Genomic DNA, 25,029 nt, shown 5'->3' with positions numbered 1-25,029 from the left:
TCTAATGCATGTGAATGGGTATGTGGGGTCTTGGGATAAAACTTCTGAAACAGCAACACAAATAGATTAAAAGTGCTGTATCTCAACAACCTGGATAGAAATGAAGATGGTAAACTTGAAAACCTGAAACCTGTGGAAAGGAGTGATCTGAAAGATGGATACAAACTTTGTTATGAAATATGATAGTAGAGAAAATGAGTATATTATAATGAACTAAAATAATAGAGGATTGATGGGATTGTAGAACTAAGCACATAGGTTAAATATTCCAGTAGGAAATTTACCATTTTATCAAAATAGTTTAGTTTTTAAAGGAAATATTTTTTTTAATGTCTTTAATGAGAAAAATCTATCTGGGCTTACACAACACACCAGACAGACTGTCCAAGGCATATGGAGATAGAAGATGAAATTGCAAGGATTGTTCAGGCTTAAATTATAGAAGACTTTAATTGGCTGGCTAGGCAGCCAAAACATGACTTTCATTTTGCTGTCAAAGGAAGCCCCTGATGGTATCTGAGTAGGAGAGGGACTGATCATCTGGCTAAATTTTAGGAAGACTATTTGGCTGTAGACAGCAGAAAAGAGCATTTGTTTTGAGTCCCAATATGTAGCCATTGTGCTACTCCCAAATGGAGATGACTAAATCCAAGCACTGAAGATGAAAAAATAGATGTGAGAAATACTATACATCAATATTTATGTAATTTGGTCACTAAAAAGTAAGGGAAAATTGCATTGATCTTTTAAAAATTCTCTAGAAAATTGTTTCCAGAATTCAGTGATGTACCTAATTAATCCCTAGAGTTTAGAGTCATTCAGAAAGGGCCTCAATAAATATTTATTGTTGAAGGAATAGAGAAATGTAGAAAGGCAAATTTAATGACTTTTACTATTAATTACTATGTCCCCAATTCCAAATCCTATGGTTCCCTCTTCCCTAGAATACCTAAGAGATTAAACATTAATTAACAACTAGAATCCCTCCAAGCTTTTACAGAAGAACAAACTATCTGATTCCCTTACACTGTGTTGGGCCATTACTTTCAGAGAAGTTCCTGTCCAATCTTCATGTCTTTTGTTGCAATATAAGATATTTTCCTCCTTTTCTAATCTTTTCTAGTGATGGATAGACCCTATCACTGTAAACCTCATATAAGGCTTTCAACTTCACATTTGTTCATTAAGACAGGATCTAGGAAAACACACAAAATATATCAACTGAGACATAAAAATTGGTTAAATCATTTGATAATAGGGTGAAGGACTACCTGAAGGTGTTACTTTTTACTACAGCACTATGGAAAAATTAGTTGGGTAGAAATCCAATTTCAAGAGATTCAATTTCTAGCACTATAGGTGGCAGAAAGAATTAAAGTCATCTTATTTTCACTGATCCAGAGCAAATATTTAAAAACCTGTGTGACCTTGGAAACATAATTTGAGGCTAAATAGGACTCAAATATGAATATTTGAGGCTACATTTGAATCAAGATTAAAACTTGGGTAAAAACTCTCAAGGAAATACTTTAATAGATTATAAGGATCTCAATTTGGAGAAAAAAGCAAAGTAACACTTTGATCTCATGAAAATTAAAAAAAAAAAGACCCTTTAGAAATTTTGCTTGGGAAGCTAATAAAATATACTCAACACACTTGAAAACATTCAAATGTATTTACTTCTGTCTGGCTTCAATAGCAGCTCATCAACTAAAATATATTCTATACAGTAAACCAATAATCATTTTCTGAGAATGATAAAATTTTCAGGCACAAGTCACTTACAAAATGGGGGTCTTGGAATTGACAGAAAATTTTCTCTCAAATCTGGTCAATGTGGATAAACACTTGGCTCTACTACTTAAAATGTACTAAACAGGTTGTTTGAACCCACTGGTCAAGATAGGTCAATTTAAGAATTAGAATGATCTAAAGTAATAGCTCTTAGCCTTAGCTGCTTTTTAGGATTACCTGGAGTGCTTTTAAACATCTGGATGACCTGGCTACAGGCAAGACTAATTAAATCAGAATCGCTAGGGCTGGGGCCCAAGTATCAGTCCCCAGCAGGTACTAAGAGATGCTAAGGTGCAGTCAAGGCTGAAAAATAATTTATCTCTTATATCTTCTGATATTATTTGAAAACTACATAAAAGAAAGTTATGTCAAATGAGGACACTAAAGATAAATTATTTCAACTATCTGTTGATAATTATTTGTGAGTTGAGTCCAGTTATAATGGCCAATGACACTTTAATATAATATGTCACTTATCTTTAAGAATATGGAATACAAGCGTTTTGCTTGTCAGTACTTACCAAAGAAGGTAGGAAGTAAATACTAGGAAAATCATTATAAGAAAACCTCCACCTGAAACGCCATAAACCCAAATTTTTACTCGGCCATCTGTTTAAAAATAGAGATTAAATAACAAGTTTAGCATACAAAAGTCTTCTCATCTGAGTTTAATATTTATCATCTGAATTCTGAGACTGGCATAAATCACAATCAGTGAAACTACTCATATGTGACAGCTAGAAAATGTCCAACAAAGGTGAAAATGTAAAATGGAAGTCTATCAAATTTTTCAAATGGGAAGCACACAACAATAATCATTACTTCATAAAATCTAACATTTGTCAGGCTTTTTAAATAGGTTTTTATGTGTGTATAGTCTTATATATATAATACAAAAGTATTGCAATACATTTGGCAACACCGAGAGAACCAAAAAATTAAGAGGTAATCCTGTATGTAAACAAAATTGTTACATCACCACTTTTGGTGATTTTACTTCCTGAAATGATGTTGAATGAACAAAATCTATATGCCCAAATATGCTAATAAAGTAACCAAATTATGTCAAATTGTAACCACACATATAAAGTAGACATTTTTTAAAAATTTTTTTATTTATTTATAATAGTCACACAGAGAGAGAGGCAGAGACACAGGCAGACTCCATGCACCGGGAGCCCGATGTGGGATTCGATCCCGGGTCTCCAGGATCGCGCCCTGGGCCAAAGGCAGGCACCAAACTGCTGCGCCACCCAGGGATCCCTAAAGTAGACATTTTTGATGTCCCATCTGCCAGAATTAAGAAAAATAAAACCAAATAAGTCTGATCTATTTGTGTGAGCACAGTTAACTAGACTGAGAAGACAATGCCTTAGCATCCCAAAGGAACTGCATTCCTTTCTGAAGCACAGATACACACAGAAGATTCATTAGACTACATGAATATAATTAACTGCAGGTCCAAAAAACCATATCAGCATCATATTTGAAAGGCATATGCGTGATGAACAACTATCAAAGTGTATTGTAAGCAACACTTGTTTGGAATAAAATCACAATTACATTCAATTATATTGTCACTACCCATTACCGTTTTTGTTTACAGGACACTTTAAAGCCTCAGTCAGGTTTTAGAATGAGGTTTCAAGGTTAGTAATGATACTTTTCTATGGTCATAAAACTTTTAACAAAGCTTTGATTCTGACCTCTTTGAAACACTAATGATGAAATCCCCTCTTCTGAGTTTTTTACACTTGAAAAAAAAAAATCTTCCCTGAGTGAGAAAACACCTTTCATCTTTTCACTCCTAAATCTCACAGACCTGAAGTACTTGGAGGATTCAGTACTTTTAAATCCCAAGAGTAGAGGTATGTGGTCCATGTTACTTAAAAAAGAATATAAGTTTTTATAATAACATAATGGATAGGATCAAACTTCAAATTATTAAAAGATGTGTAGTGAAAAATAAGTCGCCCTGATACCCTCTCTCAATTCCCGAGCCAAGAGCTATCACTGTTACCAGTTTCCTTGTGAAGCATTTTAGCTCCCTTTGTATACGCAAACATATGAGTACATGCATACAAATACATAACACCTTTTTTTTTAAAGAAATGCATATATTTTGATTTGTACTTTTTTTAAAGCAATTTTCCATGCTAGGTCACAAGGCAGGTCTCATTCTTTTTAATATGAGACATTGTATAATTGTATCATATTTTCTTTTTCCTTATTCTGCTTATACATAAGTATCAATGTTTTCCTCATGAGGAGAATATAAATTGGAGCAAACTCTAGAGAGACATTTAGGAAATATGTATCATATTTTGTAAAATTTCTTTTCTAAGAACTCATCATACAAATATATATGTGCACAAAATGATATTCATAATTCATTTACATTCTCATGAGGAAAACAGATACATATATATATTTACATGCATACCACTATTGAGGTTTTAATTAGCCACCCAAAGGCTAAGGACCTCATTTAGGGAATTGAGCAATCCTTTCTCTAGAACCTCACCCTAATTCTCTTCTGGAACTGGAGTCTATAGGCAGTGGGTGAGCCTGGCTACATTTCATATCACACTTCCTTCAGATTTAAAGCTACTGCTAATTTAATCACAAAATTAATGAAATGATTTTAAAATCTATGGCATACCCAAATATATACAGTGGAGTCAGAAATGCATAAGATACCATAATCATTCTGAAAAGTTGGATGAGGAGCATACATCTGGTTTCTCCTACTAGATCTAGTGTCTTTTTAGCCCCAGGCTCTGGTTTTTTCTCCTACTAGATCTAGTGTCTTTTGAGCCCCAGGCTCTGGTTTTTGGTTCATTGAAGTACATCATTTAAGGCACTTTTGATTTGTAGAGGCCTGGGGGCTGGGAGGAAATTTCCAGGGTATTTTTTGCCTGAGCTCTGTCTGCCTTTTTCCTCTCCATGCCCTGTTAGGCCACTTTGCTTAGTTATTAGTAGAATTTTGTTTCCTGGAAAAGGTACTTCTGATTAGCACCAAGCATCTTGTTTTCATTTTCTGCATACTTTACAAGGGGAAAACTGAGATAAACACTATGAAAGAGCTGAATGGCCCACCTTTTGGATCTTCCTATTAGTGGTGGTAGGAAGTGCAAAGAACCATTCATTTTCTCTGTTTCAGACTCCTAATCTCAAAAATGGCAATGATGGCCTTTCATTAGGTTTTTGCAACCTAATGAGATCATTCATGCAATGTAACCAGCACAGAAGGACAGGGTACACAGAAAGCATCTAACAAATTTCATTTCTATCTTTAATAACCATCATTTCCTGGGACACCTGAGTGGTTCAGTGGTTGAGCGTATGCCTTCCCCTCAGGGCATGGTCCCGGGGTTCCAGGATTGAGTCCCGTGTTGGGTTCCCCACAGGGAGTCTGCTTCTCCCTCTGTCTATGTCTATATCTCTGCCTCTGTCTTTTTCTGTGTCTCTCATGAATAAATAAATAAAATCTTAAAAAAAAATAACCACCAATTTCTGAGCCCTGTAGGCCCAGCACTCTGTTAAAACTCACAAAAGTTCTGTAAGGAAGGTGACTTTGGACGGGTTTCCTCACTATGAAGTCAATCGAGAGAGGTGAAAGCGTTACACTCAATCACAAAACAGGTACATTCTGAGCCGTGGTGCCAAGGTCTGTTTCTGAGATTAAGGCTTTTTACTGTTCCAACAGCATTTTTCAAACCACATAGGGTCCCTAGACATTTCCTAAGGTTATCTGCAGGTTCTTGATCTATTCCAACTTTTGCTCTTAATTTCAATTCTATATACACATTTGCAGAGGTAATTTACAATGAAAAGATAATTTTAAAAGTTACTATTTGGGGACTTAATTCCATATCTCAGACTGGGGGTAAGAGAGACTTATCTTCATTTATCTTCACCCAACCATGGGAACATTTTACATTTAAAGGGACTACCTCTTTTTGACACTCAAATCTGGGAAACCTTGAATTGGACCACATTACCTCTTCTGTCTCACCTCTTTTTCTTCTTCCCTCCATTTTTTCTGTCATAAGTAGTGGTGACAATATGAACCCCAATGCCCCATGAGAAAACGTGTATGTCTTACTCTTAACTGAAATGTACCTGGATCAAGGGGTTGAAGTGACCATCCTTTGAAAATGTCATGTATCTTTGAATTCACAGGTCTGTTTTTCCCCGCAAGGTTCTTTGCATCAGCTTTTTTATCATCTGAGCCGGGTACTTTCATGCAGTAATCCAGGAAGCCATTTGATCTCATGATCTCTATATAGCCCTTCTCACAGCCACAGACTCCACCCTACAGCATACAAAATAGTTTCATGGTTACACAGTGGTGAAAAAGAACAATTTAAAAGCTAGAATCATTTAATACATGTGCGATGTGTTATGGCAATTTGGGGTTTTTCAGCAACAGAGTTGCCAGAGATTAAAAACCAAGCAGTTCATTTTTCCAAATTCCTAAGTCAACCCTTTGTTTTTAAAGATTTTATTTAATTATTCGTGAGAGAGACATAGAGAGAGAGGCGGAGACATAGGCAGAGGGAGAAGCAGATTCCCTGCAGGGTGCCCAATGCAGGACTCAATCCTAGGACCCCTGGATCATGACCTGAGTCAAAGGCAGATGCTCAACCACTGAGCCGCCCCTTAAAGACATCATCAGATTTCTCTACAGGCTGACAATTCTTAACAGCTTGCAAGTAAGAAATCACAATTCTTTGTCAACGGAGGGCATTAACTACATTCTTTTTCTCTAGTACAGAGATGTTTAAGATATTTAATCAAATTATCCTTCATTCTCCCCACAACTCTTTCAGATTCCTGCCCACTCATTCGAACCTGCTGCCCTTGATGCTGAGAAGTAAAGCAACAGGGATTATGTATGTAGTGCCTCTGGGCTTTATGCTCTTTGATGTCTGTTACTGTGCCAGCTGCTGAATGCTGCTTACCACCTTCTACCGTTGATCACTAACTAGTCTGAACTACCTCTCTGCTTGCAGGCTTGGTTTTGCACTCAAGGAAGGCAGCCTAAGTGGAGAAAAAACAGACTTCACCCAAGGCACTTGTCCCATATCCTTCCTTGTAGTAACCTGAGTGTCACATTACATCCAAGTTGGCATTATGACAATGTGTCCTTCATGCTTGTCTGTGAATTCCTGGTCATTTTCATTGTACAATAAACCTCTCCAAGATGCTGGCTATGGTGAGTTACAGCAAGGATTTCTTTCTGCCTTTAGAAGTGAAACAAAATAATTGCTCTTCCATCCTCCAGCAAATATGAAGACAACAGAGAAGAACAGAACAAGTTAAGCATAAAAGTATGACTCTGTATGACTTTGCTGTTGTAGTGCCTTACCTAAAACTATTTGGCATTTTTTGAACAGGCTCAACCTTTCACCCACTCAAGTTTGGGTGAGTCTTAAGGGACTATGTATTTGGATCACTGATTGTTAACTGAACACATGATTTTAAGGAGCAGTAAATAATAAGTATTTGATACTAAATAGATACTAAAACTAAAGACTAAAAACTAATACTTCTACAAAAGGAAAAGGTCAGAAAACTAGGATAAAATAATTAGTAATTGCCCATTGTTTACTAAACAGGCAACATTCCCATAATAGTGACATTACAGCATTTCATTTGAGGATATTGCATGGTGTTCAATAGAGTGCTAATTAAGACAATTAAGATCATCTCTTGTCTAAGGGAAAAGCTATAACCAATCAGGTGTGCCAAAGGTTCAAGGCAGTATTTATGTTTTATTAAAGAGGGTATCTGGACAGGGGGTGGAAAGCTATGACTTCTATTTTGCAAATCTGATTAGTATATGAAGTTTTGCTGACCTCTTTTCTCCTCTATAAGCTTAGGCATTAGTTTTTCTGTGGTAAAGACTTAACCCACCTTGAAGTGAAAAAGCCATAAACTAGGACTGAATAATTAAATTATTTTTAACCAGCTCATTTTTGGAAAGAGCACATAAGAAGAAGAAACTTGTTTCTTTAAGGAACATGACATAACTTTATATATGCACTGCTCACTATGAGTGCCATTGATTAGAACACATTGCACATCCTGCATTAATTCCTGAGCAGTCATAAATGGGAGTTAAGAGAGAAGAACAGAGATAAAGAGTTCTGCTTTAAGAAAATGTGTGCACATGAGCATAATACTTTTTCTCCATAGCCGAATATTTAACTTATTTAAAATGAACTAAAAATTTACTTGTACCATAGTCAAGTGTAATCAATTTTATTCAATATTAGCAAATATGAACATTTATAATATCTTTCTAAATAGATTGACTAGATGGAAGGCTAAGAATGAAAGAATAAATCAACTGAGAACATTTATTGATAATCAGAGCTAGTATGAATTAGCTATCTGATAGGCAGATTTGGTTATAGATGGAGATATATAGAAAAAGACTGTTTTACTTAAGACCCGGCCCTATTAAAAAAAAAAAAAATCCTTAGTATCTGTGATTATTCCTGCAAAGTCCTCTAGATGGTACCGTGAGTACATGGAACTGCTGTTGGGGCTGTAGCCTACTGGAAAACACACAACATACGCAGAAGACAGCAATTAACTGTAGAAGGCTCTAGCACAGGACTCACCTGTGTACAGTAGGAAAAAGGTTTTCTGCAGGCTGGATTACACTGGCGAATAGCAGCAGGACGTGCCTGAGGGGAGCAGCCTCCTACAAAAACCAAACCAAAACAAAACAAAAAATAACACAAAAACCCACCATCATCATTTGTGGACTTTTCTATGATAAACATTATGGTTTTTTTTCCTCTCAGGCACTGACCACTCTGTAACAGTATTATTTTTTATATGTATTTGCCTATACATGGTCCAGCTTTATTTTATTGATTACTTTAGGAAGAATTGTTCAAGATGAGAGGTTCTGCTAACAAGATGTTTGCAGTAGTTTTTATACCTGCTTATTGGCAATGTCATTCTATCATATGGCTCTGCTCGAGGGCAACATCTGTGTGCTGGGCCAAGATCAGGAAAAGAATGGATGAAATTTCAGTTTAAGTTCAGGAGCAGAAAATATATCTGCTTAAAGACTCATTCTATGTGTAGTTTTTTCCAGTGCCTGAATACCCCAAGTAGGCAATAAGCCAATTGTCAACAACCAAATGCTAAAACAATGCCACTAATAGATTCATGGACCACACTAGCCAAGTCTTTGGTAACATTTTAAAATGTATCGCAACCAGAATACACACACACACAGAGTCACGTATAGAGCTTCACACGTTTTTAAAAGTAAATGTATAAGCTCCAGGAGAAGCAGTCATACATCTAATACAGTACTTGCAGGTATGCAAGATTTTTGAGTAAATGGATGGAATAAGGTGTCTATAATCTGAAAATCATTTACATATTAGTCATGACTTTCTGGATTCAAAGTACTAGCCTAAGAAGATGATGTATTATTTGAGGGCAGGATTTAAAGTATTTGAATACTGGTTTCATTTCTAGATTCTAGCTTTTGTCTTAATACAATTGTCACCCAGTTATAGTTTATGACTTTGTAGCTAGCAAAAAGCTTTGGGTTAAGATTGTAGAGGAAACATCTACGTTTTGCCTGAGAATGAAACAGCTAAATTCCTACTGTTACTGGAAGAATAAGAAAATAATCCCCAGAGGGGGGAAACAAAACAAAACAAAACAAGCCTACAATCGAAAACTATATCTATGTGTGAAATGGATAATTTGGACATTAGTGGCAATAGCCACATGGTCTTGGTGCTACCAGTAACTGCTTGGGGGGGGGGTGTTTCCACTCTTTTAACCAGTGTTCTCCAAAGAGCAGTGCCTGTACCCCAGGGGATAGAATCTCTAGAGGACTGGTTAGAAAATACTAGAGTTTTTATAGTTCATACAGTAGTTTGTTTAAATTTAAAGCTGAAATTAAGCTGTAATACTTAGCAGCTGATAGTAATAACCTGAGCTCATCATTAGATGGCCCGGTTATACACTGTGCACCAAGTACTCTGCAGAGACTTTGACAGTGTAGCCCTCACCAGCCAATGCTCAGCATGATGCGGAGGATGCTGCTTTTGGTATTCCTGATTAAATAGATTTACAGTGTATTTAGTTTCAACCATAACTTACAGAATGGGCAAGCAGCTTAAAATAAATTACCGTATGGATAAACTATGGGTTAGAGGGAATACAATAATGCAAATATAGGCAAACTAGACAAAGGCGGAGCTGACAATTCTTCAATTCCCACAGAATAGAAATTCTCTCATTGATACAATAAGCTTTGTCAGCTGCAGTAGCAGTAAAACAATATTTTTCTGAGAAGGCATTAACAAACTTTAAAATTGAGATCATTTGTACAATCAAATTGTAGCCACTGTCATAAGTGAGGAAACCTTTGCTCAGTCTGTTTAGATATTAAATAGTGACAACTAGAAAAATATCCAAAATCGAGCTTCCAGTGCATGATGCAAACATCTATAACTTACAGCAAAGAAGTTCTGCACTATTAATGAATATATTTTATTATATCTTTATCCATCCTTTCAATTCAACTTTGTACGTGTTTTATAATACGATACTGGAGAATAGTGCAAGAAGAGGATATGTTGAGATAGGTCGTCAAAAACTTTTTACTGAGAAGGTACACGATTTAAAACTTTAGAGACTGTTGCTTTAAACTGTCATGTCTCTTTTTCAGCCATTGTCTCAGAACACGGTATTTAAGGAAATTTTACTATGTAAGTTGTTTTATATATTATGGGTCTTTGGATCAAACTGTTTGCTTTCTAAGATGCAAAGGTCTATTACTCAGCCATAAGAATGAAGTCTTGCCATTTACAACAACATGGATGGACCTGGAAGGCATTATGCTAAGTGAAATAAGCAAGACAGAAAAAGACAAATACCATATGATTTCACTTATATGTAGAATCTAAAAAACAGAATAAGCGAACACAACACAAAAAGAAAGAACCAGACTTACAGATACAGAGAACAAACTGGTGGTTGCCAAAGGTAGGGGTGGGGGGTGGGTTGGGTGAAATGGGTGAAGAGGATTAAAAGGCACAAATTTCTAGTTATAAAATAAGTCACAGGGAAGAAAAAAGCAGCATAGGGAATAGAGTCTGTAATACACTCATCGTGGTGGGCATCTTGTATATAATTTTTGGATCACTATGTTGTACACCTAAATCTAATGTTATATGCCAAGTATACTTTAATTAAAAATTTAAAACAAAATAAGATCCAATGACAATTTGCTATGAAGATCATCTAAGTCCACCTGCCCAGTCTTTTGCGTATAATTTGTCAGCTAATTCTTCTCACAAACAGCAACACTCAGAGATCTTTTTGAAGTGCCCACACAAATCTTAGGCAGGAATACCTGTGACATTAATGCCATCTGAACGTTGGCACCATACAGTTCGTTCATTATTGTTCCAAAGACTTGCTTTCCATGTGTAGTGATAACATTTGCCTCCTGCAAGTAAATACGATAACAGCGGTTCTATTATACCTCACATAAAAACAGATAAGCATTGATCAATCAAGGCTGAGAACTGAAAAGTGCTCTTGGTACCTGTACAAGGGCGTGTTTCTAGAACCTGCTGGGGGCAGCTGTCTTGGTTCTCAAAAGACTGAACTATAAATGTCCTTGACCTAGATTGGCGGCCCATTGTCTCAAAGCTTCTTCCATTGATGCAGGTTAATTCGCATGTGCTCCACTCAGACCATTCCGTCAAATGGCAGTCTCCTAGATGATGGTGCAGGACAGGGCAAGGAAAATAATGTGAAAACTAGCACCTGAAAACATTTACTTGGACAGGGTTCACAGTGAGATTTGTGGTGACGGCACAGTGACGTAGGTTGGTTGTAGGCACTATACATTCTACCTTGACCAATTTTCCAAATTTTCCACTTAGAATATACTAAGAATGATAATTTTTTAAATTTAATCTAGTTCAGCAAGAAAGTATCAAAAGCTAGACTGCCATTACTTCAAATCATGATAGTCTTGTCTAGAGGACACCATGTGTTTTTTACTAATATAGTAAGCTTTTCAAAAGGGAGATACAAAAATGATAGCAGCTCAGTTTTCAAAGAGCCACATAAGGTCATAAAGTAGACGTTCATTGAAAGCATGTAACAGGAAGAAACTGGTCTCTGAAGTGGAATATCCTTGAGGCTAAATGATGTTTAATATTCTAAACATACATAATTGTGTGCGTGTGTATACATATATATGTGTGTGTACATATGTATGTGTTTACACACATGTGGATATATTCAGCCACTTTAAACTTAGGCCATACAAGGTAGGTTGGTTATTAGGATTAAAATCACTCATACGTTTTCTGTAATTAATAATGACTTTCACGATTACAGAAGGCTTTCATGAACCTACAATCTTACTTGCTCCCACCACACCATCATCCAGGGATTCATCAACTCAAGGATCCAGTCAACATTTTCTGAGTACTGGCCAGTGTACTAGATGTGGTCAGGTTGGGCATTGCTAACACATTTTCCAGACAGAGCAACTATCGGTCCAAGGCACTAGACTCTAGATCCCTGATAAAACACCAGTGATGTAGCAAAATTTCTACTTCATTCTTAAATTTCCAAATCCAGTGCTTTTTTGCCTCTCACCTACTTTACCTGCATTGAAGCCGTAGAGATCTCCCAAAGAGATAACTTTACTGCATTTTTAATTTTGATTAATGCAAAATTTCAGTTTTGATGAGCGCTTCTCCAGAAAAATAAAATAGAAAATGAATTTAAAAATCACCAGGGAAGTCCCTCCCCATCACTGCAAACTGCATACCTGGGCAAGGCACAGAACATGGCTGTTTCAGGATGCTGTCTTGAAAGGGCATTTCTCCACACAGTGCATCATCTACACTTATAGCCAAGTCAGAGATTGAACCATTGTGGACCACACAGGACAGGCTGCGGATCTGGAATCCTTCCCCACAGTCTCCACCCTATCAAAGGAAAGGATGCTGTCAGAATTACCCAAACAGTTAGCATCTTCCATTTTTTGCTCCTACCACCTCTTGCTCAAGAAAATCAGCAGTTTCTTCCTCTTGGGAATTATCTTTTGATTGTTGACAATAAAGCATCACTGAGCAATTCTCCTAGAGCTGATAGAGAAGCTGAAGTAGAAATGCAAATTTATTCCATGGAATTTATGAACTCAGAATATGACGATTCATTTTGGAACTCAGCCAGGATCGACTGAAAAAGAACAAACAATACAAAATTTGTCTAGGTATATGTATTAAAATGGCCTAATCCATAATCACTCCCCAAGAGAGCATGTGTGGCCAGGGGGCATACATTTCTCTCTTTGCTGTTTTTCTTTTGCAGGGAATTCAGTACTTTCTCATATGGTTTAGATGGGGTTTCTAATAAAACACTGATTTCTTTCCTGCCACAAGAAGTTGTTTTCCCAGCATGCCTCCTGTGTTAAATAATGTTCTTTGAAGGTACTTAATACAAATCCCACTCAGATTTTTCTGGGCAATTAGAAAAAAATTGTGCAGTGTCTCACAGAAACAGAAACTTCGAACAGGAAAGCTCTTAGTGGTTATCTGACCTAACCATCTGCCTGATGAAAGGTTTCCTATTATAACATTTTTGGCAGATACTCATGAGTATTTTCTCCTCAGTTTTTGTCAGGTGCTCATACATCAAAACGAAGTCCACTGGACATTTGGATAGCTTTAGAGAGTAGCTCTGTTTTTCCATAAATACCTTAGAAAACAGAGCCGAAGGCAGAGCTTCTCTGCTAAGGAAGTAAAATCCTAGGATGACAAGAGTCGGGGTAAAGAACTATAGTGGGAATGGAGGAAAAGCAGATACAAGGTAGTGTGTCACCAAGCTGGCCTCAACTTTACAAACAAGCACAGCTGGTTTCTTGGTCACCCATATCTTCCACGCAGGCCATGTTGTAACACCGTGTCCCAGTACCATCCGTGATGGGGGAGGGAGGCAATCCCAGGCAATGCCCTTAAACTTCTGAGGAGTGTTACTAAGAAGTTCTAAGTGCAGAAGTCAGTGGAGGAGCTAGAGTTTTCATGACTACTGCTCATACAGTGGGAGAGGGGAGAGATAAGGAGCTAGAGTGAGCTCCCATCTCTGCATTTGTGCTGCTGCAGTCAGGGATGTCATGTGCTATCATCGATGAATTCATTATTAGGTGTTAGTCTGGTAACTATGCCCTGCACTGAGAAACTTGGTTTAATGTTCTTTTTATGCTATTCCCCTTGCTGGGGACAAAAACTGCTTTCCTGAGGCTTTGGAGCTGCTGTGGCCTTTGGAGTGGCAGGAGCAAAGGAAGAAGAGGTGGTTGACTAATGTAGTTATGACCGTGGGCCAGGGTATGGAGCAGGTCTGGGGACCGAGGGACCTGCTGAGCACCAGCCAGGTCCAGGCACTGTTGCAGCAGCTGCTGAGTGCCAAGGGCAGACTGCTGGACATCCAGGCTGGTACGGAGTGGCCTCTGAGAAAAATTCTTTACATAATAGGGAATTTAGGATTCAAAGACCTACTGGCAAGAAAGAAAAGGTCCAACTTAGAGGAGGTCCAAGTTGTAGCAACTTAAAGCTTGAAAATCTGAATAGGCCCATAAATTGGGGCCATCACCTTTGCTTCTAGATATGTTTGAACAAGAATTATCATTTGTTTATCTAAGATGGCAATTTTCACAGTCGATTCATCAATATTTCATAATTGCTGTAATCATTTCTATGGCTATTATGAATCTGTCAAAAATGCACCTTAATTTTGAACCTACATGCAGCTTGGGGGAAATTCAGGGTTAATTCACAGTAGATTCATTTTGCTCTCGTAAATGTTCACTCTCTAAAGTGTAAAATACTATAAGTTTAATTTCTTTTTTGGGGGAGGGATCTCTCTTGGAAACTATTATTCCAGATGATGGATCCATTGCAGAATTGTCTAAGGTGTTATATTTTGCTATAGAGTACTTGGAGAGAAGAGTCAGAAGACTGCAGCATGTATGAAATTTGAAATTTCCTGTCTGGAACCTTGGGTAACAGAAGATACAGTTGATTCGCGTTTTGTTTGACATTCCAGGAGATGGAGTGTGAAGAAATGACAGGAAACAAGTCTCCATCAGGGATCCCTTTAAAAACCAAGACAAACAATAATATGCTCCTAGTAAGTGTCCATAGTCAACCTTAATCTCTTCTATCTTTGACAACAGCGGCCGTAAGAGGAAGGGAAATCAGTATCAGAATGATAATCTCATTCATAAAGCAAGCATTCACTCATTCTCATTCATGATGCTTTATACACTAGAGATTAAAATCAGACCCAGGCTTCTGTGAGCAAGACTGTCAATAAGCGAGGATTCTCTCACCGACTCTCCACTGTCCGCATTATTAATGGATGTTTTTATATGCTCCGAATTGGGATCTCCACCAGATGTGAAAAGGCAGATGGTGATAATAATTATAATCATAGTTCTTATCAAAATTATAATAGCAACAAATTTATTGAGCTCTTAATGCATGTCAGGTACCATGATAAGCACTGTATAAAAACTATGTAATCCCTACCAAAAGTTCCTAGAGAAATAGGTACCATTGCTACTCTCCTGATAGAGATAAACAAAAACCAGAACAGACTTGGAAAGCTTAATAAGTTGGCAAAATTTACAGAGCTAAGAACTGCCAGAATCTTGACCAAAATTAAGCCCACTAGACTTAGTCTGAGCACCTAAGGCAGATTCATCAACATATGTGTGCATACATGTTATCAACTGAGGAATCTGGAAAGAAAAAGAAAACCCTAAAAAAAAAGTGAAGCCTGAGGATAAACACTCCTTGTGCTAATCCCTTTCTATAAGATAATGGCAGAACTGGCACATCCACTGTGCCACTGATAGTCTGATCCACTGGATGGCAGTGGGCCATTTGGACGTCACAGCCACCTTCAGGGAACGAGCTCCCACCCTGTATTTATTTGGCAGAAGTGCGGCTGTGAGAGAAGTGATCTTCCTTTGTGTGCAAAGGCCCATGGGTACTTCCAAACTTAGTAATTCCAAACTCTGATTACATATACATTTAAGAAAAGGCAACCTGCTACAAAGATACTGGGTTATCTGTCTCACAAAGAGTTCACAGGCTTCAAGAAAAGCAGAAATGCAGCTTGAACTCAGGCAACGTTTATCAGGGAAATACAAATCAAAACCACAATGAGATACCACCTCACACCAGTGAGAATGGGGAAAATTAACAAGGCAGGAAACAACAAATGTTGGAGAGGATGTGGAGAAAAGGGAACCCTCTTACACTGTTGGTGGGAATGTGAACTGGTGCAGCCACTCTGGAAAACTGTGTGGAGGTTCCTCAAAGAATTAAAAATAGACCTGCCCTACGACCCAGCAATTGCACTGTTAGGGATTTACCCCAAAGATTCAGATGCAATGAAACGCCGGGACACCTGCACCCCGATGTTTCTAGCAGCCATGTCCACAATAGCCAAACTGTGGAAGGAGCCTCGGTGTCCATCGAAAGATGAATGGATAAAGAAGATGTGGTTTATGTATACAATGGAATATTACTCAGCCATTAGAAACGACAAATACCCACCATTTGCTTCAATGTGGGTGGAACTGGAGGGTATTATGCTGAGTGAAGTAAGTCAATCGGAGAAAGACAGTGTATGTTCTCATTCATGTGGGGAATATGAATAATAGTGAAAGGGAATAGAAGGGAAGGGAGAAGGAACGGGTAGGAAATATCAGAAAGGGAGACAGAACATAAAGTCTCATAACTCTGGGAAACGAACTAGGGGTGGTGGAAGGGGAGGAGGGCGGGGGGTGGGGGTGAATGGGTGACAGGCACTGAGGGGGGCACTTGACGGGATGAGCACTGGGTGTTATTCTGTATGTTGGCAAATTGAACACCAATAAAAAATAAATTTATTATTAAAAAAAAGAACTCAGGCAACGTTCAACTCCTTTCATCATGATTCCCTTTCTCTTTTGCCTCTTTTTTTTTGGGGGGGCATGTCACCTTGTATGTTCATTCTCCCTTCTGAGTGACTTATTTTAGCTACAGGCAGTAAAATGTGGCAGGTAAGGGTTCCCAAATACACTATCTTCAAACAGCTTCAGTTCCATTCGAAATTTTTAAGGAAGAATGCTGAGTGGGCTGTTTGGGTAAGGTGCTCACGGCAGAACAATGAACTACAGACTTGTTTTTCAAGAGCTTTGCCTGGATTAGGTTGAACTGTGGAGTTTCCTCCTGATTGGAGGTGCCAATGAACAAGAATAAGCTCATCTAGAAATCAGAAGCAGCTCTTAAATTTCTGGATACACTTGGGGCTAGGGTCTCCAAAGGCCTCCAAGCCTGGGTATCTCCAATGGATGCCAGGCCCCTCAGCCCCACACTGGCAATTCTACAGAAAATGTTCATAACCCACCACTCTTGCTCCTATCGTTCTCCAAAAACTTAGTATGTGACAGCAAAAGGAAACCCTACATGCGCAGTGCCCCATAATGTCCCCAGACAAGTGGGCAGATCTGTATGTTTGAAAAAGGCTCCTTACCCCCGAGAAGAGAAAAAGAGAAGGCATGAAAGAACAAATGAGGGAGAGTAGTAGTTGTATTCCGGGAAAGACTTGGAGCAGGGGTTTTTTATCAGGCCTCTTCCCTTTTCTCCCTGCCGTCTTAATTTTTTCTCCCTTCCCCTGCAATGGGTTCCTGAATTCTTTGAGTTTATTTTCTCTACTCTGTCAATAGTTATCACCGTGTTAAGGAAAAATATTCCTTCCATTTCTTTATTGGGATTCCAAGCAGCATTTAAAAATTGCTGAAAATTTAGTAAAGAAGATTTTCAACTAGTAGACAAAGTATCCATATTTAAAGCCATTAGGTTACTATTGAATTAATGAGCATGGTTATCTTATTTTCTGTAAAAAGAGACTGAACAAATGTAGCACACATTTTTGTTCCTCTGGGACTTATTAAAATACATGGGCATTTAACTTCTGCAAGATAGTAATGCTGCGTGACAATGTCATCCTGACAGGAACACTAAACATCTCTATGAGAATACTCTGCAGATTTCTTAACACATAATCACAATTATTGTTACCTAATTAAAATGTGCTTTGCAATATGAACCGAAGGATAAACTAGTAAACTAAGAAAATAAAGAAAATCAATGTGCTTTTTCTCACACAAGAAACCACAGAGAAAATGTGGTGGAGGATCTTTGCTGATCCAGCAAAAACTCTGGGTATATGATATATGATGTTGCGAGGCATTTATATTTCAGGTCAATAAAAAAGTAATCATTGAGGAAAATGGAGTAACCTTGGTTTGTGTAATAATGTTAAAATATAACTTTCATACACTTTTGGTTTTCTGCCCATATGCAAGATTTTGCCTAAGCCTAAAAATGCCTCTTTTAAGAAATACGGTACCCAGCAAGCTATGCATTTCCATTGCAACAGGGTTTTGCCTAATTAAATAACACTTGATATTTTCAAGAAGCCAAGAACATAATACTGTATTCCTGAGGCTACCTAAGAGAATGAAAGCCCCTTGACCCTGTTAGAATCAGTGCCTAATGAATGGCGATTTTCCTAGAAACAACACTTGGCATGAGGTTAGACTTTTGGTTGTAGTTTTGCATGAGCTCTATTGCATAAAAATACATCGTGGCAGGCCCCTGGTGCTGTAAAATTTATTCCATCAGTGCATAGGTTGCCCAGATGCTTCAGATGTACTGAGCAGCATTTCTTTAAGTATCATCAGGTGACCTACCTCCAATTTACATGTGGACCAGTTTCCGAGGACCCAGCTGTAGCAGGGTGTCACTGGGCAGGTTTTCTGCTGGGTGAGCTCTGTGGGGCATGGCCGTCCTTCGCCTTGGGTTGGCATAATGATAAATCGAGTCCGGCTCATTCGACCTAAAATGATAAGGAAGGCGTTGGCTTTTTGTTTACAGGCTGGCTTAGAAAGGGAATTAAAAGAATGTTGCCTGACATGCATAAGTCTTCATGAAATATGCTGAACTTTGTCATGGCTGGCTCTCCGGCTTCCTGCCATTTTAAGTTAGGTCTCTAGGGACACACAGGTTCTATAAGGTCTGCATAATGCTTCAGGTTTTGGAATTCTGTCTGCCTTCTACTTCTTTAGTCTTCTGAACTCCAAACTCTGTGTTGTTGCCCAGACTGACCCTGTAAACACTGGGGGAATGTTTGTTAATTCAACAAATATTTATTAAGCTCCAGTATGATCTAGGCGTCTTGCTATTTGCTAGGGATACAGGGATGAAATTGCCAGATATAGCTTCTGCCCTCATGGAGCTTGTATTTTAGGCTAAGATTAAAAATATTAAAAATAGAGTTGTACCTTTGTTAGGTTCTAAATTAGCAAGTAGAGGAAAAATTGCACACAACCCAAATTACTCTAGAAAATTCCTTAGGAAGGTGCCATTCCAAGGTTTCCAGGCTATCTCTCAATTAATATGGACAATCTTCCTACAATTTAGGGCCAAATTCTTTTTTTCATAAGATAAAGTTGTTAGCTTCTGTGAAGGAGGCATGATGTTTGAAAACACATGTTCAAATACCAGTATTCCATTTCATATATATATTTAAAAAATGGAAACTGGTTAATGGGAATAGCCAAGGAAAGAGCAAGGTACCCATGTCATTTTATGCCCACTCAGAGGCATCAGGTCATAAACCCATTAAAGGAGAATAATGGACAGAATTTAAATATCCATGTTTCTCCCTTGCTCTCTCCCCCACTCAATCCTGTCCTCAACTTTTTTTTTTGTTGATGACGTACCATATGGAAGTAGTTTCATTACTATTATCTGTGAATATGATGTCCTTCCATTGTTGTTTTAAAGTTAACTGTAATTGTATTTGTGATAACAAAGAAAAACAGAGGGTTCCATGAGAGCATGTTATGGGATATATGCCAATCTGGAAGAAATCAGAAAATACTTCCGTGAACAGCTGACCTTTAAGCAGAAGTCTAAAGTCAGCCAGACATGATGTACAGAAAGTGTCTCATGCTGAAGAAAGGGCATGTAAAGAAGTCCTGAGATGCAAAGGAGTAAACCACATTTGAAGAACTGACCGAAGGCCAATGTGGCCAAGAAAGAGATAGATGAAGGATAGGTTGAAGCAATGCTATTAAAGCTATTTAAAGTGGGATCTTTTAGTTGATATCAAAGATTCTAGATTTATATATTAAGAAAAATGGAAAGCTAGAAAGGACTTCAACACAGAATTCACTTGAAAGCCCTGGGTAGGAGTAATTCTCAGATGCCCTCAAGTTCAGAGACAAGTAAGAGTGACTCACCTTTCAGTGGACTAGACCTCTTACTGGCCACCAGAAGATTTTTTCTTTAAGATTTTACTTATTTATTCATGAGAGACACAAAGAGATGCAGAGCAGAATCAGGCGCCCTGCAGGGAAGGGACTCAATCCTAGGACCCCAGGAGCACAACCTGAGCTGAAGGCAGATGCTCAACTACTGAGCCATCCAGGTGCCTCTAGCCATCAGAAGATTGGGTTTTGTGGTAAACTAATTCCCTCTGAGAAGACCTTTGAGGAAAACAGGAAAACTAGGAGGTTTTAGGTTTTGTTTTAAATTAGGCTCCACTCCCAGTGTAGAGCCTAACACAGGGCTTGAACTCACCACCCTGTGATTGAGACCTGAGCTGATATCAAGAATTGGATGCTTGGGATCCCCAGGTGACCCAGCGGTTTAGCACCGCCTTCAGCCCAGGGCATGATCATGGAGTCCTGGGATGGAGTCCCACGTCAGGCTCCCAGCATGGAGCCTGATTCTCCCTCTGCCTGTGTCTCTGCCATTCTGTCTCTCTCTCTCTCTCTCTGTCATGAATGAATAAATAAAATCTTAAAAAAAAAAAAAAGAATTGGATGCTTAACTGACTGAGCCACCCAGTCACCCCTAGGAGGTTCTAATCACTGCATGCTCCATTCCTAGAGGTTTGGGCTTCTGTCCCTACCTTGGTGCTTCACATATATTAGGCACTATTTGTTTAATTCATATTTTCATGATATCTGGTATCTGAAAATATGTGATGATATATCAATACAATTATTGAGCAGGTACCAAATACTAAGGTAATATTCTAAATACTGACATGCTGAAGAATAATAACAACCCTAAAGGAAAATCCTTCCTATATTATGGATAAGGAAAATGAGGGAGACTTTAACTCACTTGTCTAAGGTAAAAAAACATGAGTAAGTTGCAGAATAGGATTCAAACTCAAAGTTTTGCTCCAGAGGCTGCTGTAGCAAGGATAGCTACTTACCACAATTTTTCATAGGAAACATAAAAAGAACTTTGGATGAAGGTAAAATTTGAGTCAACAATGACACGTGCTTGGTAAACAACAGTATTGACCCATTCTGCAAGTGCCAAGTTCCTATGAAGACGATGCATTTTTGAACTGGTGTTCCATCCAGCATCACTTAAATCATTCTGGTTGGACACATTCATATGAAATGTTGCCCCTGCTTGGTGAATGCATTTGGCTCAAGATTTTACATTAATTCTTGCTTGAATACTCTTCAGTTTTATAATAATCTTTATGTTTATTCTCTTGACCTAAATGCCTGTTACCCTAAACGTCATTATAATTGCATTCTATTCTATCCATCGCTGTGAGAATAATAACAATGCAGTGTTGCCTTTATCACAGCTAAAGAGGCTCTATTTTATTACAAGCAAATAATTTCTAGTTTGTTCTTGAATTGGTGGCATGCAGATGGCCATTACTTTGGAACTTTTAAAAATCATTTCTACTAAAGTGACATATCTTTTGCTGGACATAGAGGTGGGGGGAACCTAATGTATTCAACAGAAAAAAATGATGCTATTACTTTTTGAAATGATGAAGTCTTAAAATCATTCATTGAAAGCACAGCCATATGACTTCCTCTGCCTTTTGCTATCCTAACACAAAAATAAGGTTTTCAAACAATGCCAATTACTACCAAGAACACGTTTTTAAAACCGTAGAGCTTATAATAATCCTACATTTTGAAGTATATTGTCCTGTTTAAGTGGCTAATATTAAAGTTCAATGACAAAAATATTGCTAATGAAGGTATGAGTGTATAAAAGGTTTCTGTGGGGTACTTAATATCTTTTATTAAGTTCCTTTTTAAAAAAGATCTTATTTATTTATTTTGGAGAGCAAGAGCATGAGCAGGGAAGGACCAGAGGGAGAAGTAGACTGCTCACTGAATAAAGATGTGGTGTGTAATACACACACACACACACACACACACACACACACACACTGGAATTATTACTCAGCCATCAAAAAATTGAAATCTTGCCATTTGCAATGACATGGATGGAACTAGAGTGTATTATGCTAAGTAAAGTAAGTCAATCAGAGAAAGATAATTATCATATGATCTCACTCATGTGAATTTAAGAAACATAACAGAGGATCATAGGAGAATACAGGAAAAAATAAAATAAGATGAAATCAAAGAGGGAGATAAACCATGAGAGACTCTTAACCATAGGAAAGAGATTGAGAGTTGCTGGGGGGGGGAGGTGGTGGGATGGCATAACTGGGTGATGGACATTAAGGAACGCATGTGATGTAATGAGCATTAGGTATTACATAAGACTGACAGGGATGCCTGGGTGGTTCAGTGGTTGAGTGTCTGCCTTTGGCTCAGGGCATGATCCCGGGGTCCTGGGATCAAGTCCCACATCAGGCTCCCTGTGACAGAGGCAGGGCTCAATTCCAAAACCCCAAGATCATGACCTAAGCCTAAGTCAGCAACTTAACCAAGGCACCCCTCTTTTTTCTCTTAAGTCAGGTATTTGGGTTATATAAATAAATCAGAGAAAACACCCCCCAAGTTATTCACTCTTTCACAAATTCTGAAGTAGTAAATATTAAATCTAGCTACATGGAATACAGATGGTATCAATAAGGAGGTCTACCATCTCCAATGGTAGTAGTCTAAAATTGCCTGGGATCCCACATACCAAACTGGATGGAATATTCAACCAAACAATATCTCTTAACACTGATTATTCTAAAAGGAACCTCTAAAATCAGGAGCCTTGGGATCCCTGGGTGGCGCAGTGGTTTAGCGCCTGCCTTTGGCCCAGGGCGCGATCCTGGAGACCCGGGATCGAATCCCACGTCGGGCTCCCTGCATGGAGCCTGCTTCTCCCTCTGCCTGTGTCTCTGCCTCTCTCTCTCTCTCTCTCTCTCTCTCTCTCTCTCCTCTATCATAAATAAATAAAATTAAAAAAAATAAAATCAGGAGCCTAAAGAAATTGTTTTGGTGATAGTAAACTTTCATGTGATGGGTAAAGCAGTGGAAAATGTGGTCAAATTAAAAATATTTAAAGTTTCAAGGTGATATAGAATATAAGAAAAAGGGAATTTTAAAATAGCTGATGTATGGTGAAAAGAAATCTGGACTTGGCATCAAAATTCTCTAGTTGAAAACAGTTCTCTCAAATTAACAGCTCATAAATGATGTGACTACATAGAAGTATTTTAACTCCTCTGAACATGAATTTCCACTTCTGTAAAATAAAGTATACAGAAAGTTCTTATTTTCTGAGGATAATTCATTCTGGGGAAAATGCCACTTAATAATCAATCTGCTTGGGCAGCCCGGGTGGCTCAGTGGTTTAGTGCCGCCTTTAGTTCAGGGCCTGATCCTGGAGACCCAGGATCGAGTCCCACGTCAGGCTCCCTGTGTGGAGCCTGCTTCTCTCTCTGCCTGTGTCTCTGCCTCTCTCTCTCTCTCTCTCATTCTGTCTCTCATGAATAAATAAATAAAAAATCTTAAAAAAATAATCAATCTGCTTAAATGGGAATTAAATTATTTTTAATAAATAACAAAGACTAAATGTGACTTTTTCTGGAACTGAAAGGTATGCAGGTGAGTTTATTTGATCTAATATCAACTACCATGTAGAGGATAATTGCAATAATGAATCATTAGGATGAATAATAAATCAGCTACTAATATTTCTCATGTAATTTTATAATTACCCTATAAAATCATTTTTTCATGACTGGCTTTTGTAGTTTGGTCATCAGGGTCTTTGGCCTTCCACTCACTTTTCATCAATTTTCTCAAGTGCTCCCTCTAATCTTTGGTGTACAGATTGTTCCATTTTGTATCCTTTTTTTTCTGGGTACAGAAGCTATTTGCAGCTAGAGACCGATGATGAAATGACGGAACATGTCAGTGTAGAAAGGTTGTTGGTTGAGGGATGGCTTCATACATGGCCAGTTCGTTAGTGAATATTTTGACATTATAAAGGGTTTGGCTTCCTCAGAACTTACAATTATGCTGATTCAGGTGAAAAATACTGAGATGACAAGATTCCTTAGAGTCATCTCATCTTGATTATATAAATTAAAAAATAACATATATAAATCACCTTAACAGTATGTCTAAAATATAGCAAGTGGTTGTTAAAACTTCTATTTTAACCTTTATTTTAATAACTAATATTTCATATCTATTCCTAGAATGGGCCTTGGCTGCTTTTACTGGTATTCTACTGGGCTTATGATACGAAATGCATGCAACTATGAAATCCTTAATGATTCCCAACCCACCAAACCTCTTACACCATAGCTTGGATTTCTTCTGCCCTCAGAGTAAGAGTGAAGATTGCTACCATGCATAAACTAATGCTTCCAATCTGAAAATAGGGGCATTTTCTTTGACACTCTGTCTGGATTCCCCTTGTTTGATTTATATTTTTCAATAAAAGTAAAAGATACAGGACTAGGAATCTCTTTGGAACCTGAATTCAATAGTAGCTATAGATAAGGTGTTTAACAAGCAGTACCAATGAGATGTAGAAACAGAAATTGACTCTGTTCATCTACTCATCAGGCTATAAAAGAGAGAAAAGGACTCCTTTACAAAATATGTTTCCAATTTAATAAAGACCCAAATTATAGTAGGGTAGGTTAGCTAGCAATTCTCTGAGTCTTTTCCTCTCCTCTCTTGAGGAATATTGGGAACTCATTATGAGCAAAAGTGATATTGGACCTACTGTTAAATTAGCTATAATTACTTGCAATGAAAGAAAAATAATTACATGGTAAGAACTCCATTAAAAAAACAGACAACGAGATACACAAATGGTAACACACACACATACACACATGCAC

At 37.9% G+C, this 25,029-nt stretch overlaps 1 protein-coding gene across 1 annotated transcript in view; it reads right to left on the bottom strand.

Moving 5' to 3' along the window:
• Positions 1-25,029, bottom strand: part of LOC129495535 (thrombospondin type-1 domain-containing protein 7B) — a 741,731-nt gene that overhangs the window by 5,730 nt on the left and 710,972 nt on the right. The window contains exons 20-26 of the mRNA XM_055303120.1: positions 18,620-18,765; positions 12,641-12,800; positions 11,396-11,569; positions 11,201-11,296; positions 8,430-8,512; positions 5,920-6,112; positions 2,316-2,403 (exon numbers count right to left, since the gene is read on the bottom strand). Coding sequence (XP_055159095.1) covers positions 2,316-2,403; positions 5,920-6,112; positions 8,430-8,512; positions 11,201-11,296; positions 11,396-11,569; positions 12,641-12,800; positions 18,620-18,765 — 940 coding nt within the window. The remainder of the gene's footprint in view (positions 1-2,315; positions 2,404-5,919; positions 6,113-8,429; positions 8,513-11,200; positions 11,297-11,395; positions 11,570-12,640; positions 12,801-18,619; positions 18,766-25,029) is intronic.

Source organism: Nyctereutes procyonoides, unplaced genomic scaffold (assembly GCF_905146905.1).
Source record: "Nyctereutes procyonoides isolate TBG_1078 unplaced genomic scaffold, NYPRO_anot_genome, whole genome shotgun sequence".
In the NCBI taxonomy this organism is placed as follows: Eukaryota; Metazoa; Chordata; class Mammalia; order Carnivora; family Canidae; genus Nyctereutes; species Nyctereutes procyonoides.
This window is presented reverse-complemented; position numbering and strand designations above follow the sequence as displayed.